We start from the raw sequence: 18,993 nt of genomic DNA, 5'->3' as shown, positions 1-18,993 counted from the left end.
GTCGTATCTTCTCTTGCTGATATATGGTATAGCAAACACACGTATATCTGTTTGAGTGTAAGAGCCTTTTGTTTAGATGGACCCGCTAGACTCCTGGCACCAGCTTTGGGGAGTCTTCACAGGGTCACATCTTGACCCCACACACACACACAAACTTACACAACGCACAGGCAAGGTACTCTTGGTGTGTATGTAGACCTCTTATGTTAATGAAACTATGTATATTCATGTGAGCTCAATAAAAGAACAATGTTATGGGGGAGCGGACGAGAGCTACTGGGGTCAAGCGAAGGAACGGCGCTTGTCGTGGTTCTCTCCCTCATACATGAGTAACACAAAGAATTTTGCCTACTTGTGTCTTGCTTTTTCTGTGTAGTTAATTGTCCTTAACGTTCCAGTGAATAGGTTTATGCTTCAAACCTATCAAGTAGTTTTAAAAAGACTTTTTCATTTGATTACATTTTATATGATGGATTATGCAGAAAAATTAGAATTGGGCTGAAAGATCTATTGCTTTATTACCTATTTAGGGGATAAATCATGTTTTAAAAAGTAACTAAGTAACTAATTACTTTTGAAAATAAGTAATCAGTAAAGTAACGGGATTACTTTTTTGGGGAAGTAATCAGTAATTAGTTATTGATTACCTTTTTCAAGTAACTTGACCAACACTGTTCAGCACTCCTTAGGTTTTGTTATCCATTTTTAGACAGCGATGAGATCAGCTGCACACTCCACGCCCAGAGTTACTGTTAATATAAAAAAATGTAACGTTGTCCTTTAAGATTTTAACATTTAAGATTGAGTGTAATAGATCTAAAACTGTTTAAATGTTCAGAGCCCTCTGAACCCTTCCTGGTAACATGGAAACATGGAAACTTTAAAAACAGCAGCAGAACGTTTCAGTAGTTTAGTCTAATTTGTTTTTTTCATTTAATAATAGAGTCCATATTATATCAACAGCTACATTCACCCTGGGGAGAAACTAGTGAGGGATACCATGAAGACTAAGCTGGGTTTCCTGGGTCCAGAGGTTTGGAGAAACTTCTTCCCTTTCTTTCATCACAGCTGTCCTGTTCCAGAAGTTCTGTTGACCCACTGAGAGAGGCATCATTTAAGAAACACCAGGAAGACTGAAGCTCATCGCATTGATCAAGCAGGACTCATGATCTTCACCAGCAGCTCCCTCACAGGGAAATCTTCCGCACTCCTCCCAGGAGATGGATAAACCCAGCATTTCATGAACACTGTGATGGAGACCTTTGCTTTGTGTAATGTTATAAATACTCGGATACTCCCCAGAGGCTCCGGACTTTTACATAGAGATATTATACTCAGTCCTGTAGAAAGTTATATATTTAAAAATATATGATCCTCTCTAGTTACTCTGGTATAAATAACTTTGAATTACTTTATGGTAAATAACACACTATCGGCAAAAAACTGTGAAAGAATTCCAGATCACAAGGTTGTAGTTTGAATACAAGTGACAACCTTTGACCTTCATCAGGTTTTATTTAATTGTGTCAGAAAAATGTGCTCTTCATGCAGCTGAGTACATCAAGTGTTTAAAACGGAAGCTGTGCAGGTTTGAGATCAGCAGCTTTGTAAAACACCAAACTGAGGTCCTGTTAATGCTGATATATAGTGACACAGTTACATGGGTGATTAATCCTTTTCTTTTTTTATCTTTAACTTTATCAATAAAGCTGCAGCTTTCGCTACAGCACATGTGGTACTTTAACCTTTGCACTGTTTTCATCAGTTCATTTTGCAGTTAACATGTGAACATGTTGGATGATCTGGTGCTGAGGTCTGAATCTGAGGGCAGCTCCTGTAATCACAAAGACAACAGAACCATCACAAACTGAATTATAAAGTTTATCTCTCAAATCTGAAATAAAGCTGATCCTTCTGTCCTCACACACTCAGGATCTGAAGCTCTTCTCTTACATTTTCAGTTCTACAGTTTAATCCATAAATACTGATTAATGAGGAGTGACTGAAGTACAAGCTTTTTTTTTAAATTTGGTATTTATTGTCTTTACAGATGTGGCAAGAGACTGAAAACTGTTGTTTGCACATATTTAATAATCAGCTCTGCACAGGAGCTGAAGCAGAGTGCAGCCTGTCACTTTTACAGTATAATACTTGTAATAAAAGTACAGTAATGGTAATTAATGACTGAGCAGCCCGGGGCGTTTCTCTTGATTTTTTTTTATCCAGGATAAATTCATTCACCTGCAAGGATTAGATAAACGAATTTTACAAAACAAGTTTCCCCGACATCCGAGTGCTCATGTTAGCTAGCTAGGTCTCAGGACCGAGCTAAGGACGGTAATTATGGATTAGCTTACAAACACGTTTAACTTACCAAAAAGGTGCAGTGGGGCCTCGAGTCCTTCTGTCGGGTAGTCCAGTTTACTGAAGAACACCTCAGGCTGTCAGGTTAAAACAGTCGTTCGTGTTTTTGTAACAAAAACTCTGGCCCTTCTCTCAGAGCCTACACTCTATCTGCTATTCCTGAACAGAGATACGCAAGTTTCTCCGTGACTGCAGCTGCCAGTCAAAACTGTTATGATGAAGTTACACGCCAATTTAACATCACCGCGATAGAATCAAACTTATGGGAAAGGAGACCCCTTGGACACAAATCAGCGTGATAAGAACTATTGATAACAAAAGAAAGAATCTTTGGAAAAAATGTATCTGAAAAAATGTATCTGATGAGAATTAATTTACTTTTGTCTGTCCCCAATCCCATCCGCTAACATGGAGTAGGCGGAGTTTATGACCTTTACTGCAGCCCTGCAGCCATACACCAAGGGGCAATAGAGACATTTTAGCTTCATTTTGGGGGAGCTGTCGCGTCGTCCATGTTTTCTACAGTCACAGGCATTCAGTTCTGCTGGTCACTTTCATAATTCTAATATCTATAGAGTTATCTAGGACAGGGGCAACTGAGTCCAGCCCCTCTCCAGGAGACTGGTTCCAGAGCCCAAGCCATGCGTTGAGATGAGCCCAACTATATCTAGCCGGTACCTCTCAACCCCATGCCTAACTCAGGCTCCTTCCCCACCAGAGAGGTGATATTCCATGTTCCAATTGCCAGTTTTGGTAACTGATGATTGATCCACCAGGGCCTCTGCTCCAGCCCGCCACCCGGCACACAATGCACCCAACCCCTACGGCACCTGCGGGTGGTGGGCAGCAGGTTCCTTGCACAGCCCAAAAAAGGTCCCTTTTTTGGGCTGTGCAGGGCCAGGCCCCATGGACTAAGGCCCGCCCACCTGATGCTTGGCAGGGTGAACTGTTCTCTTGGTGTTCTACTCATAGGGGTCTTCTGAATCGCTCTTTGTTCCTCACCTACCTACAACCAATTTGCCATGGGAGACCCTACCAGGGGCAGAAGCCCCCGGACAAAATAGCCCCTGGGATCCCTGGGACACACAAACTCCTCCACCACCATAAGGTAGTGATTCGCAGAGGGGATCTACGTCCCTACCCTCACCTGTGGTCACGAGCTGTGGGTAGTGACTGAAAGAATGAGAGTGCAGATAGAAGCGGCAGAAATGAACTTCCTCTGAAGGGTGGCTGACCTTACCGTTAGAGATAGCGTGAGAGGTTCAGCCAACCGGGAGGGGCTCAGAGTAGAGCCACCGCTCCTCCACATGGAAAGGAGCCAGTTGTGGTGGTTCGTGTATCTGACAAAGATATCTCCCGATAAGTTGTTGGGCAACCCAGGACACATTGGGTAACGCCGTGGTGTTCCCCCGGACAAGCTGGAAGAGGTGGCTGGGGAGAGGGAGGAATGGTTTTTTTTGCTTAGGGTGCTGCCCCCGTGATCTATTAAAGAGATGAATTTGATGCCAAATCAGGTGGAAAACTTCTGTAGTCAGGAAATATTTAGGTTAATTTGATTGGTTATACTATAGGATTTGTAGTTATAGTAGTTGGCCAGTAGGAATGTTTGGCCCTGCTCTGCAGCAGCTTCTGACTAAAGCTTCTTACCCACTCCGCGGGTGGAAGCGGCTGGTGCCCGGCAGATGCCTACACAAGTGCCTGTTCCCCGGAAGAGGGCTGCTGAGGTCGGAGCACGTGAGGGACCTGCTCAGCAGGTTCCAAAGGTCAGAGCACACAAGAGCCCTTCCCAGCCGGGATGGGGTGCGCGAGGACCCTGCCAAGCCTGAGGTTGGCGTGCTGTCTAGACCAGGCTTCCTTCCACCTGGGGCTCTGTGTGGTCTTGCGTAACGGCTGCCTGCCAAGCCGCCTGGGAGCCTCGGATCATGCCGTGACTGCTGTGCCACCTCCACTTGCCACACAGGCATCCTCTGGTCCACACGGTGGCCACCAGATCAGCTTCATCATCGCTGTGGGACAAATGGCAGACCGAGCGGCATCCGCAATCACGCCTTGCTGGCTTAAAACGGATTGAACTGGGTCCATACTGTTGTTATTGGTGTGTGTTTGTGTAACCACGGTAACTTCTGACCCCACTTCCGCCAGTCCCTTTATTGTGGCGGGAATGAACCCTGTATAAGTTCCGGGTCAATCAGCTGCATGTCCCTGCTCCTCTGGCTGCTGTTGTCCCTGTGGTTGGCGTACTTGTCAGATATCGACAAATTTTACACTACAGACCAGTTGACAGCGTGCAATAACCCGGCCGATTCATTCACCTTTACACTACCTCACAATCGACTCAACGGTCAGGTTTCTTTTTTCTCCCGCGATCAGCCCTGATCAGCGCGAGATGGCGAGCCACCCGACCACCGCTACGTTGCGGTAGGAATTATGAACCTATGGACTGAATCAAACTGTTGACACATGACCTATCACAGGTCCATGGAACTAAAATAAATCACATACTGGACTACACCTCATCCCACCTCCTTTTGGAACCCAATAAGCTGTCTTGTATTGTCAACATTATTTTGTTTGTGATATATATGCATTTTTTTTTTGTACATCTGTCTATATATTCCTCATAACAAACATAATACATATATTTTGAGCTCGACTTTGATTTCCTGTGTTTTATTCACACCCTCAGGCTCCATAGTCGAAACTTATTCTGATAGCTCATTGTCTATGAGGCTGCAGTCAGGCGCCCTGGTCCTTTAACCGTGTTACATTTGGCTGGGGGCTGGAAAGCTGCAGCCGTGAAAGTATAAGGTACAACAACTGGTAATAAAGGTGTGAAGAATGTGATCAAGCTCATCATTCGTATCCCACAATACCTCAAATAAATTATAAGCTAAAACATGTTATCAGCAGCAGCTATGGACCATCAATTTAAAACAAAACTCAATGACTGTATTTTAAAAATAAAATGAGAAGTATGTCCTTGCTTACAGAGCTTTGTTGGAGGCTTTGACCACTGGCAGCAACCTCAGAAGAGCCTCCTCTGAAGCAGAGTATTTCTTCAGGTCAAACACATCCAGATCTTTTTCTGATGATAGTAAGATGAAGACCAGAGCTGACCACTGAGTAGGAGACAGTTTATCTGTGGAGAGACTTCCTGATCTCAGGGACTGTTGGATCTCCTCCACTAGAGAACGATCATTCAGTTCATTCAGACAGTGGATCAGATTGATGCTTTTCTCTGCAGACAGATTCTCACTGAGCTTCTCCTTGATGTACTGGACTGTTTCCTGATTGGTCTGTGAGCTACTTCCTGTCTGCGTCAGCAGACCTCGTAAGACAGTCTGACTGGTCTGCAGTGAAAGACCCAGGAGGAAGCGGAGGAACAAGTCCAGGTGTCCATTTGGACTCTGTAAGGCCTTGTTCGCAGCAGTCTGGTGGAGAGATTGAAGTTTTGGTGTGTTAAATAATTTAAACCACCAGGAGGTTGTTTCTTCCAGCAGATTGAGTCCAGAGTTGATGAAGGTCAGATGGACATGAAGAGCAGCCAGAAACTCCTGAACACTCAGATGGATGAAGCAGAACACCTTGTCCTGGTACAGTCCTCTCTCCTCTTTAAATATCTGTGTGAACACTCCTGAGTACACTGAGGCTGCTCTGATATTGATGCCACACTCTGTCAGGTCTGATTCATAGAAGATCAGGTTTCCTTTCTGCAGCTGATCAAAAGCCAGTTTTCCCAGAGACTCAATCATCTTTCTGCTCTCTGGACTCCAGTGTGGGTCTGTCTCAGCTCCTCCATCATACTTGACCCTCTTCACTTTGGCCTGAACCACCAGGAAGTGGATGTACATCTCAGTCAGGGTCTTGGGCAGCTGTCCTCCCTCTCTGGTTTCCAGCACATCCTCCAGAACTGTAGCAGTGATCCAGCAGAAGACTGGGATGTGACACATGATGTGGAGGCTTCGTGATGTCTTGATGTGGGAGATGATCCTGCTGGCCTGCTCCTCATCTCTGAATCTCTTCCTGAAGTACTCTTCCTTCTGTGGGTCAGTGAACCCTTTGACCTCTGTCACCATGCCAACACAGACAGGAGGGATCTGATTGGCTGCTGCAGGTCGTGTGGTTATCCAGAGGCGAGCAGAGGGAAGCAGTTTCCCCCTGATGAGGTTTATCAGCAGCACATCCACTGAGGTGGACTTTCTAGGGTCAGTTAGGATTGTAGTTTTGTGGAAGTCCAGAGGAAGTCGACACTCATCCAGACCATCAAAGATGAACACAACCTGGAAGTCTTCAAAGCTGCAGATTCCTGCTTCTTTGGTTTCAGTAAAGAAGTGATGAACAAGTTGCACCAAGCTGAACTTTTCCTCTTTCAGCACATTCAGCTCTCTGAAAGTGAATGGAAATATGAACTGGATGTCCTGGTTGGCTTTGTCTTCAGCCCAGTCCAGGCTGTATTTCTGTGTTAAGACTGTTTTCCCAATGCCAGCCACTCCCTTTGTCAGCACAGTTCTGATTGGTTCATCTCTTCCAGGTGAGGCTTTAAAGATGTCTTCTTGTCTGATGGTTGTTTCTGGTCTGTCTGGTTTCCTGGATGCTGTTTCAATCTGTCTGACCTCATGTTCATCATTGACCTCTGCAGTCCCTCCCTCTGTGATGTAGAGCTCTGTGTAGATCTGATTCAGAAGGGTTGGGTTTCCTGCTTTAGCGATCCCCTCAAACACACACTGGAACTTCTTCTTTAGTTTTGATTTGAAGTTAATCTGACACTTCTGAAGAGCCTCTAAATGAATAAAAGAAGAGAGGTTTAATGTTTTAATGTTTCTGTCAATGGCCAGAAACATTAAAAGCATTACTACCTGGCCCGAAGGTCCCGAAGCTTCAGTAGTTGCAAATACATTACAAATTTGTTTAATATGTGCGTTGAAGGACATATCTTGGTCAAAAATGACTCCAAGGTTCCTCACAGCGTTACTGGAGGCCAAGGTAATGCCATCCAGAGTACGCATCTGGTTAGATACCATATTTCTAAGATTTTCAGGGCCGAGTACAATAACCTCAGTTTGATCTGAATTAAGAAGCAGAAAGTTAGCGGCCATCCAGGTCTTTATGTCTTTAAGACATTCCTGCAGTTTAACTCATTGGTGTGTGTTATCTGGCTTCATGGACAGATAGAGCTGGGTGTCATCAGCATAGCAGTGTAAATGTATGCTATGTCTTCTAATGATGCTGCCTAAGGGAAGCATGTATAATGTAAACAGAATTGGTCCTAGCACTGAACCCTGTGGAACTCCATAATTAACCTCAGTGTGTGAAGAGGACTCTCCATTTACATGCACAAACTGGAGTCTATTAAATAGATATGATACAAACCACTGCAGCATGCTCTTATCCCTCTAATAGAAGATTATTGATTGATTATTGAGAAGATGCCATCAACCTCACCGTGCTTAGCTGATGGACCGGAGCATAAACCCAGCTGAGAGGAGAGAGTTGGATCTCTGGTCTGAAGATGTCTGATCATTATGCCGCTGGCTTTGTCTCCTTTCTTCTTCACTGCGTCAATGATACAGCGTGCCTTATCTGCTGTAACCCGGTTCTTCTCTATAATGCTCTCTTTCTCCAAATCATTAAACACACCTTCTGCAACCAGGGCCTCGAGGAGCTGTATGAGGATTTCTTTTGACACCCTCGACACAAACTCTGTCCGCATTTTCCCAAGCTTCTCCTCTACAGGAAGGAGACATAAACATGCATCACACTCAGAAATCTGCACACATTGAATATGAGCCACTGATCACTCACTCTTCAATATGAGTGAACTCTGGTAACATTTCTTAACTCCCCACATGTCCTAAATTTGTTTCCCTGTGATTTATTTACTGCTTCCTGACCAGTTGCTCAAAACTTCGTAGCAACTTTAGAGTCAAGCATTTTCTGGTTAAAGTGAACAACTGTGAGGGGCCGAATAAGAAAAGACTGATTATTTTTAGACCTTAGACCTTTTATCATCATTGTGCGGTTTCTTGCACAGGGAAGTCAAAGGAGCTTGCAAAGAAAAGCGTCTGGACTTCTTTAAGTTGCTTGAAGACGTTTCACCTCTCATCCGAGAAGCTTCTTCAGTTCTAAGGTCAAATGGTGGAGAGTCCCAGATATAAACCTAGTGGGAGTTTCCCCCCACAGAGGGACAAAAGGACCCCCTGATGATCCTCTAATCGCCTGAGCCAAGGTGAGAAACTGGGTGTGGGTCCCAATCAGCCAGAGTTTCGGGTGTGTTCATTGTGAAACCTGGCCCCACCTTATCATGCGAATTCCTGAGGTCAGCTGGCCCAGGATGTGAGTGGGCGTTAAGGCGTCTGGGAAGGGATCTCAAAACTTGATTATAGATGGCAGAGAGTTGGTGTCGTAAACCCCGCCTCTGTTCAAAGATGGTCGCTCACAGTGGACATAGATGCTTCTTTCACTCCTCTTTCAAACCATCTGTCCTCTCTGTCCAAAATGTGAACATTGGCATCCTCGAAAGAGTGTCCTTTATCCTTAAGATGCAGATGGACTGCTGAGTCTTGTCCTGTGGAGGTGGCTCTTCTGTGTTCTTCTGTTCTTCTTCTGTGCCACCATCTTTGACCGTAGAACTGAAGAAGCTTCTCGGATGAGAGGTGAAAGGTCTTCAAGCAACTTAAAGAAGTCCAGATGCTTTTCTTTGCAAGCTCCTTTGACTACGATGACCTGGATGACTGAGAACCTTCACAGACATCTTGCACAGGGAAATTAGGTAGCTGGAACACAAAGCGCTTTTCTAGTCCCTAAGGACCCCAAAGCGCTTCACACTACATTCAGTCATTCACCCATTCACACACTGGTGATGGCAGCTACATTGTAGCCACAGCTGCCCTGGGGCGCACTGACAGAGGCGAGGCTGCCGGACACTGGCGCCACCGGGCCCTCTGACCACCACCAGTAGGCAAACATGGGGTTAGTATCTTGCCCAAGGATATTTGGCATCTATACATATATGTGAGTAAACTATATACATGGTGTATGTGTAGAAACATTGAAACAGAAACTTTGTGGGGCTGTATACAAGGGCAGTTATATAATATAATAAATAAATAAGGGTGGAGGGGCTATGGTCATTTAGGGTGGGGATGGTAATTCCACTGAGACCAAAATATTGTATATGGGATGGCAGCAAAATAGTTGATCAATAGCAAAATATAGAAGAAAAACACACAGTTTAAATTCTGACAACGTCTCAAGAGTAAAGAGCTTTCTGTGAAAGGCTGGATTTTAGGTTGTAGTTATATTAATGGAGCAGATTCAAACTCACAATGAGCAGCTACCTGAACGCTACTCCAACAGAGATCAGTTATCTTGTTAATAATTTTGCCTCCTCACTATGTACAACTCTGGATACTGTAGCTCCTGTGAAAACGAAGGCCTCTAATCAGAAGTACCTGACTCCGTGGTATAATTCTCAAACACGTAGCCTAAAGCAGATGACTCGTAAGCTGGAGAGGAAACGGCGTGTCACAAATTTAGAGGATCATCATTTAGCCTGGAGAAATAGTTTGCTGCTTTATAAGAAAGCCCTCCGCAAAGCCAGAACATCTTACTATTCATCACTGATTGAAGAAAATAAGAACAACCCCAGGTTTCTCTTCAGCACTGTAGCCAGGCTGACAAACAGTCAGAGCTCTTTTGAGCCAACCATCCCTTTAACGCTAACTAGTAATGACTTCATGAACTTCTTCACAAATAAAATTTTAACCTTTAGAGAAAAATTCAAAATCATCTCACAGATGTAACATTATCTACACATACTTTCAGTACCATTGATATTCATTTATGTCATGATTCGGCTGTGTGGCAGGCAGGAAGTGGACCCAAAAGCAAGCTCACAGAGGCAGGAATGAACTCAAAACACAGCTTTTATTGCTGGAGGGAAACGGCGAAACAAACTGATAAGAAACTACACTGGGAAGCAACACACTAGCACACAGAGAAACACACGGCCATGAATGAGGGAGAATGCGACACCGAACAGAGGGAGACGCAGACATAAATAAACAGAGGTTTAACGAGAGAAGTGGGAGCACACGGGGAACACAGCAGACACAGATAATCGTAACGAGAAAGGGCAGGAGTGAACACAACATGACGCATACTGACGAGAGACTGTCAAAGTAAAACAGGAAGTACACAGAGGTTCAGACAGGAGGAGAGAGAGAGAGAGCACAGACATAACGGGCTGGGTAAAACATTGAATGAAACACAAGGAGGGGAGACGAGGGCTCACAGATACATAGGGCACACAGGGGGTAAAAGGCACAAGGGGAAATCAAATAAGGAACAACTGAACAGAGCAACCCAGGAACCATGGCCTAAATGAAGAACAAAATACAAGAATACATGAAAACTAAGAATGCTGGGCCAACATGGCCTAGGATCATGACATTTAGATGCTTTTTCTCCAATTGATCTTTCTGAGTTAACTTCAGTAATTACTTCCTCCAAACCATCAACGTGTCTTTTAGTGTCATGGCAAAAGGGATGAGCCGTGTGAGAAAAATAAAGGAGGATCCATGTTTAGAAGGGTTAAAGAAATCTGAGCTGGCAGCAAATACTTCATGAACGTGCACACTGTCCGTTGTTCAGCTGCCGTTTGTCTCTGAACTGAAGCTTCGGACATGCACACCTACAGTGGGGCAAAAAAGTATTTAGTCAGCCACCGATTGTGCAAGTTCCCCCACCTAAAATGATGACAGAGGTCAGTAATTTGCACCAGAGGTACACTTCAACTGTGAGAGACAGAATGTGAAAAAAAATCCATGAATCCACATGGTAGGATTTGTAAAGAATTTATTCGTAAATTAGGGTGGAAAATAAGTATTTGGTCACCTCAAACAAGGAAAATCTCTGGCTCTCACAGACCTGTAACGTCTTCTGTAAGAAGCTTTTCTGTCCCCCACTCGTTACCTGTATGAATGGCACCTGTTTGAACTCATCATCTGTATAAAAGACACCTGTCCACAGCCTCAAACAGTCAGACTCCAAACTCCGCCATGGCCAAGACCAAAGAGCTTTCGAAGGACACCAGGAAAAGTATTGTAGACCTGCACCAGACTGGGAAGAGTGAATCTACAATAGGCAAGCAGCTTGGTGTGAAAAAATCAACTGTGGGAGCAATCATCAGAAAATGGAAGACATACAAGACCACTGATAATCTCCCTCGATCTGGGGCTCCACGCAAGATCTCATCCCGTGGGGTCAAAATGATCATGAGAACGGTGAGCAAAGATCCCAGAACCACACGGGGGGACCTGGTGAATGACCTGCAGAGAGCTGGGACCAAAGTAACAAAGGTCACCATCAGTAACACACTACAACGGCAGGGAATCAAATCCCGCAGTGCCAGACGTGTTCCGCTGCTGAAGCCAGTGCATGTCCAGGCCCGTCTGAAGTTTGCCAGAGAGCACATGGATGATACAGCAGAGGACTGGGAGAATGTCATGTGGTCAGATGAAACCAAAGTAGAACTTTTTGGTATAAACTCAACTCGTCGTGTTTGGAGGAAGAAGAATACTGAGTTGCATCCCAAGAACACCATACCTACTGTGAAGCATGGGGGTGGAAACATCATGCTATGGGGCTGTTTTTCTGCCAAGGGGACAGGACGACTGATCCGTGTTAAGGACAGAATGAATGGGGCCATGTATCGTGAGATTTTGAGCCAAAACCTCCTTCCATCAGTGAGAACTTTGAAGATGAAACGAGGCTGGGTCTTCCAACATGACAATGATCCAAAACACACCGCCCGGGCAACAAAGGAGTGGCTCCGTAAGAAGCATTTGAAAGTCCTGGAGTGGCCTAGCCAGTCTCCAGACCTCAACCCCATAGAAAATCTGTGGCGGGAGTTGAAAGTCCGTGTTGCTCGGTGACAGCCCCAAAACATCACTGCTCTCGAGAAGATCTGCATGGAGGAATGGGCCAAAATACCAGCTACTGTGTGTGCAAACCTGGTAAAGACCTATAGTAAATGTTTGACCTCTGTTATTGCCAACAAAGGTTATGTTACACAGTATTGAGTTGTATTTTTGTTATTGACCAAACACTTATTTTCCACCCTGATTTACGAATAAATTCTTTACAAATCCTACCATGTGGATTCATGGATTTTTTTTTCACATTCTGTCTCTCACAGTTGAAGTGTACCTCTGGTGCAAATTACTGACCTCTGTCATCATTTTAAGTGGGGGAACTTGCACAATCGGTGGCTGACTAAATACTTTTTTGCCCCACTGTATGGTGCATTCAGGGGGCATAGGAAATCTCATACACAAACCTAACCCTGTTATACAATCCAAGTGCAGGCACTCATGGAGGTGCGAAGGAGGTTTATTGAAAAGTAAAACACAAGGTGAAAATGGCAAACGAGACTAAAGATAATCTGAACTGGGACAAACTAAACTACTAAACAGCAAACATGAACACGAACATGACGGAGGATGAATGGAGGCATAGGAAGGTGGACCGCAGGGAAAACACACGATGGATTCACAGGAGATTCATAGGAGAAAAACAGACAGACCAGTCACTAGAACGTGAGAAGACACGATTTAAATACATACAAATATATAAGTAAAACATTAACTCATGGTCTTATGAACGCTCTAGGTATTACAGGTACTGCACTACAGTGGTTTGTATCATATCTACCTAATAGACTCCAATTTGTGCATGTAAATGGAAAGTCTTCTTCACACACTGAAGTTAATTATGGAGTTCCACAGGGTTCAGTGTAGTGATGTTCGATTCGTGAACGAATCGTTCAATACTCGAGAATCACTTTACTGACTCGTGAATCATGATTTACAAGCTCAACTGACTCACTGACTCATCCCTGTTGCTATTAGCAAACTAATTCCATTAGTAGAAATATATCTAGCTTATAATTAAAATTGTGGGGGGAAAAACAACAGCCAGTTTCATAACAAAAGCATTTCTGCTCTGAACTGGAAGAAAATAGCTCCTCGGTTCAGAGTAGCATCGCGCTGCTAACATGCTAACAACACATTTGAGCTACTCACCCCCTCGCTTCCTGTGCTGAATCGTAAGCATAAGCGAATCACTCAGGACTCGCTCACCCCCTCCCTCCTGTGCTGAATCAAAGAGCGAACGAATCACTCAGGAGTCACTAACCCCCTCCCTCCTGTGCTGAATCATAGGCTGTGTCCCAATTCAGGGTCTGCACGATTGAAGTACGCATTTTAAGTGCGGTTACGTCACCGCCACGCGACGACGGCTGTCCCAATTCGAAGTGTACTTCAAATGCATACTCCAAATGCGCCGTCGATTTCCCCAAATATCAAGCGTGGTCCGGTGCACGCTTCGTGGTCCCATATATCCCACAATTCATAGCGCGGCGGTGGGTGTGGAGAATTTTGCCGCAAAATACGGCAGAAGGGAGCAGCCGAAGAAGTTTTTTTCCCCCCAAACTTTATTGAAATTATAAAGCGAACAGTCAGTCATTACAGTTCAGTTTGTACAGTAGACATACAAGGCAAATAAGAGTAACAATATACAGTACAATGAAATAAGAAGGATGAATAAATAAAGGAAAAAAAAAAAGGGGGGGGGGTGACAGACTTCATAACAACTTTGTACTTGAAAGTTGTGACAGCTCATTCCTTAAACATTTCTGAATGAATTTCAATCAATGATAAACCTTTTTTATTGGAAGTTAATTTAAGAGAGTTTAAGTAATGTTTAATTTCAATCAAAAACAAATTAAATGATGGGGTTGAGTTTTGAAATTTACATTTATGTATATGGAATTTCCCTAATAAGATGGAGCGGCCGAAGAGTGAACTGTCAAAAGTGCTGAATATGACGTCACTTATTTATGTGCGAATGTTTAATAATTAAAGTCAGCCACAAACACAACAAGCTGAAAGTCAGTGATATATGTATATATATGTATATATATGTGTGTATGTATATATATGTGTGTATATATATATATATATATGTGTGTGTATACATATATATATATATATATATACTGTATATATATATATATATATATACTGTATATATATCAGTGGTAACAGTGGTCCCCGTGGTAATCGGAGCACTAGGTGCGGTGACTCCCAAGCTAGGCGAGTGGCTCCAGCAGATCCCGGGAACAACATCGGAGATCTCTGTCCAGAAGAGCGCAGTCCTGGGAACAGCTAAGATACTGCAGGACCCTCAAGCTCCCAGGCCTCTGGTAGAGGACCCGAGCTTGAAGGATAAACCGCCCGCAGGGGCGTGCTGGGTGTTTTTTTTTTCCATAATAATCTGACAATACTATAGGGCGCCATTTTCGGGGTCTACGAATCGAAACAACATACTGTGTTGGAACAACGACTACAAGAAAGATGCTTAAAAGCAGCTCAAAAGAGAATGAACTGTATAGAGACCGATTTCGTTCAGAGGCGAAGCGGCGGTACTTGCAGAAAATAGCCTGCATTGGAAATGTGGACCCGTATGAAATACGGCCGTGGAGTAGAAACCCTGAAGACCAACCGCTATTGACGTAGCCTGACATATTTTCGTACCTTGTCTGTGGAGTCAGCGCCTACAAGTCGTCATTCAAACAAAGGTAAGTCAGCTCGAGTACTGCGAGTGAAATGCGTTTGATTTCCTTGCAAACATTCAGATTAGCATAAATTCATTCATGAGGGGAAATTACAGTGAGAACATGTGGAGGCTGTTAGGTGAATAACATAGTGAGTTCAGTGCATTGATGAGACATTGTCCTGAAGGATTTAGTTATTCTTTATGGTTAAAGAAATTGCACTAATTTATTCATATTTATTATAAATAATCCTAATTATACATCTTGCTTCCATGTTTGTATCCTGTGTCACTAAAAATACATTTTAGTTTAGTTTTATACATTGATTAATGACCTGCAGAATCTCCTTATCATATTAAGTGATTCCTAATTGTCACTTTATGCTTTCTCCATCTTGAAAGTGATTACATCCTTGCATTACATACTTTAGGTTCATTTTCTGCAGGCAGGTTTCTGACAGAGAACAGGCAGATTTACACTATAACATGCAGCGTTCTATAGATGGACACATAAAGAAATGAAAAATTACATGTATGTGCTAACTTTCTAAACACTTTGTTACATTTATGATAAAGTAGATTAAACACATTTGTGTCGGCCTTGGCTCAAAGTTCTTGTCTTTAAATGAACTTTGTCTGTGTGTGTTTCAGGTCCTGCACTCTCAAAGACTGAATGAACCAGCATTGCAGCCATGGGTCACTGTGAGCATCACAGGGAAGGTTGAAGACGCCCGCTGCACCTGCATGGACGGAGTCGTGGGGACCTGCAGCCACGTCACTGCTCTTCTGTTATGTAGAAGCAACAGTGCTGATCTGTGGCACAAGGACTGTTACAGATGAACCTGCATACTGGGTTTTGCTGAGTAATATGACCAAGATACAGCCAGAGGTTGGCCATAAGATAGACTTCTCCTCTTCAGCTGCCCAAAAAAAGGCTCTTGATCAAAACATAAAAAGACCATCTGTAGTGACAGAAACACCCAGCACGCCCCTGCGGGCGGTTTATCCTTCAAGCTCGGGTCCTCTACCAGAGGCCTGGGAGCTTGAGGGTCCTGCGCAGTATCTTAGCTGTTCCCAGGACTGCGCTCTTCTGGACAGAGATCTCCGATGTTGTTCCCGGGATCTGCTGGAGCCACTCGCCTAGCTTGGGAGTCACCGCACCTAGTGCTCCGATTACCACGGGGACCACCGTTACCTTCACCCTCCACATCCTCTCGAGCTCTTCTCTGAGCCCTTGGTATTTCTCCAGCTTCTCGTGTTCCTTCTTCCTGATATTGCTGTCATTCGGAACCGCTACATCGATCACTACGGCCGTCTTCTTCTGTTTATCTACCACCACTATGTCCGGTTGGTTAGCCACCACCATTTTGTCCGTCTGTATCTGGAAGTCCCACAGGATCTTAGCTCGGTCATTCTCCACCACCCTTGGGGGCATCTCCCATTTTGACCTCGGGACTTCCAGGTTATACTCGGCACAGATGTTCCTGTACACTATGCCGGCCACTTGGTTATGGCGTTCCATGTATGCCTTGCCTGCTAGCATCTTGCACCCTGCTGTTATGTGCTGGATTGTCTCTGGGGCATCTTTACACAGCCTGCACCTGGGGTCTTGCCTGGTGTGATAGACCCCAGCCTCTATGGATCTTGTACTCAGAGCTTGTTCTTGTGCTGCCATGATTAGTGCCTCTGTGCTGTCTTTCAGTCCAGCTTTGTCCAGCCACTGGTAGGATTTCTGGATATCAGCCACCCCCTCTATCTGCCGGTGGTACATACCGTGCAGGGGCCTGTCCTTCCATGATGGTTCCTCGTCTCCCTCCTCTTTCTTGGGTTTCTGCTGCCTGAGGTATTCACTGAGCACTCGGTCAGTTGGGGCCATCTTCCCAATGTATTCTTGGATGTTCGTTGTCTCATCCTGGACTGTGGTGCTGACACTCACCAGTCCCCGGCCCCCTTCCTTCCGCTTAGCGTACAGCCTCAGGGTGCTGGACTTGGGGTGAAACCCTCCATGCATGGTAAGGAGCTTTCTTGTCTTTATGTCAGTGGCTTCTATCTCCTCCTTTGGCCAGCCTATTACCCCAGCAGGGTACCTGATCACGGGCAGGGCATAGGTGTTGATGGCCCGGATCTTGTTCTTACCATTCAGCTGACTCCTCAGGACTTGCCTGACCCTCTGCAGGTACTTGGTGGTTGCAGCTTTTCTAGCGGCCTCTTCATGGTTCCCATTCGCCTGCGGGATCCCCAGGTACTTGTAACTGTCCTCTATGTCTGCAATGTTGCCTTCTGGATATATATATATATATATATATATATATATATATATATATATATATATGTAGCGGTTCCGAATGACAGCAATATCAGGAAGAAGGAACACGAGAAGCTGGAGAAATACCAAGGGCTCAGAGAAGAGCTCGAGAGGATGTGGAGGGTGAAGGTAACGGTGGTCCCCGTGGTAATCGGAGCACTAGGTGCGGTGACTCCCAAGCTAGGCGAGTGGCTCCAGCAGATCCCAGGAACAACATCGGAGATCTCTGTCCAGAAGAGCGCAGTCCTGGGAACAGCTAAGATACTGCGCAGGACCCTCAAGCTCCCAGGCCTCTGGTAGAGGACCCGAGCTTGAAGGATAAACCGCCCGCATGGGCGTGCTGGGTGTTTTTTTTTTTTTATACATACATTGGGTGAATGTGCAGTAGTAGCAGCAAGCAGGTGAATTCTGTACATTAATATGAATGGACATCTGACTATTTTACAGGATAGACAACATAAACATATTTAAAATTAAAGGAATTGAAATGTACATTGTGCCTTGGTTTAGAGTGTCTGGAAGAGAGTCCTGTCTCAGTCAATTATAGATGATGTGAGAGGGCGGGTGTGTGTGTTTAGGGCACGGATGGCTTGGGGATAGAAGCTCCTCTTGAGTCTCTCTGTCCTTGCCCGGAAGATGCGGAACCTTCTACCAGATTGCAGAAGTTGGAACAGTTTGTTGCCAGGATGGGACGGGTCCTTCAGTATCTGCGCTGCTCTAGTCCGGCATCTCCTGGTGTAGGTGTCCTGAAGCGGGGGGAGAGCAATCCTGCAGCAGCGTTCTGCTGTACGGATCACTCTCTGGAGAGCTTTTTGGTCCTTCACACAGCTGTTCCCAAACCACGATGTCATGTTCTGTGTGAGGATGCTCTCCACAGCGCCTGTATAGAAAATCCTGAGGATCTTTGGAGAGACCCTGAACTTCCTCAGTTGTCGTAGGTGATACAGGCGCTGCCTAGCCTTTTTGGTCTGGACCTGAATGTGGGCAGCCCATGTCAGGCCTGAGGAGATGTGGACACCAAGATACTTGAAGGACTGCACCCTCTCCACTGGAGCTCCATTGATGATAATGGGCTTGTAGTCTCTGTGCTGACCTCTTCTGAAGTCCACCACCAGCTCCTTGGTCTTGCTGACGTTCAGCTGGAGGTGGTTGTCCTGGCACCATGATGCCAGATTCTTCACTTCATCCATGTAGGCCGTCTCATCGTTGTTGGAGATGGCACCCAACACCACTGTGTCGTCAGCAAACTTCACAATGGTGTTGGAGCCATGGGTGGCCACAGTCTGAAGTGTAGAGGGAGTAGAGCAGTGGCGAGAGGACACATCCCTGAGGTGCTCCTCTGTTGATGGTGATGCTGTTAGAGACGCATCTACTAACTTGGTCTTAAACACCAAAAAGACCAAGGAGATCATTGTAGATTTCCGGAAGAGGGGTCATAACAACCATCTGCCTCTCTTCATTGGCAGTGAGGCGGTGGAGAGGGTGAGCAGTTTTAAATTCTTGGGGGTAACTGTGACCGAGGACCTGTCCTGGGGCAACCATATCACCTCAGTTGCACGGAAGGCCCAACAGCGCCTCTACTACCTGAGGAGACTGCGGAGCGCACACATTCCCAGATCTCTGATGTTGAACTTCTACAACTGTGCCATCAGCAGCGTTCTGACGTATGGATTTCTAGTGTGGTTCCCCAGCTGCACCAAGGTCGATCA

The 18,993-nt window shown here is 45.0% G+C and overlaps 1 protein-coding gene across 1 annotated transcript in view; it reads right to left on the bottom strand.

The window, feature by feature from the left end:
* Window positions 1-18,993, bottom strand: part of LOC308396573 (protein NLRC3-like) — a 42,458-nt gene that overhangs the window by 8,709 nt on the left and 14,756 nt on the right. The window contains exons 3-4 of the mRNA XM_080881990.1: window positions 7,807-8,091; window positions 5,353-7,144 (exon numbers count right to left, since the gene is read on the bottom strand). Coding sequence (XP_080738116.1) covers window positions 5,353-7,144; window positions 7,807-8,091 — 2,077 coding nt within the window. The remainder of the gene's footprint in view (window positions 1-5,352; window positions 7,145-7,806; window positions 8,092-18,993) is intronic.

This window comes from Rhamphochromis sp. 'chilingali', assembly GCF_963969265.1.
Source record: "Rhamphochromis sp. 'chilingali' genome assembly, chromosome: 5".
Classification (NCBI taxonomy): Eukaryota; Metazoa; Chordata; class Actinopteri; order Cichliformes; family Cichlidae; genus Rhamphochromis; species Rhamphochromis sp. 'chilingali'.
The sequence above is the reverse complement of the archived record's forward strand: the minus strand, read 5'-3'. Positions and strand labels throughout refer to the sequence as shown.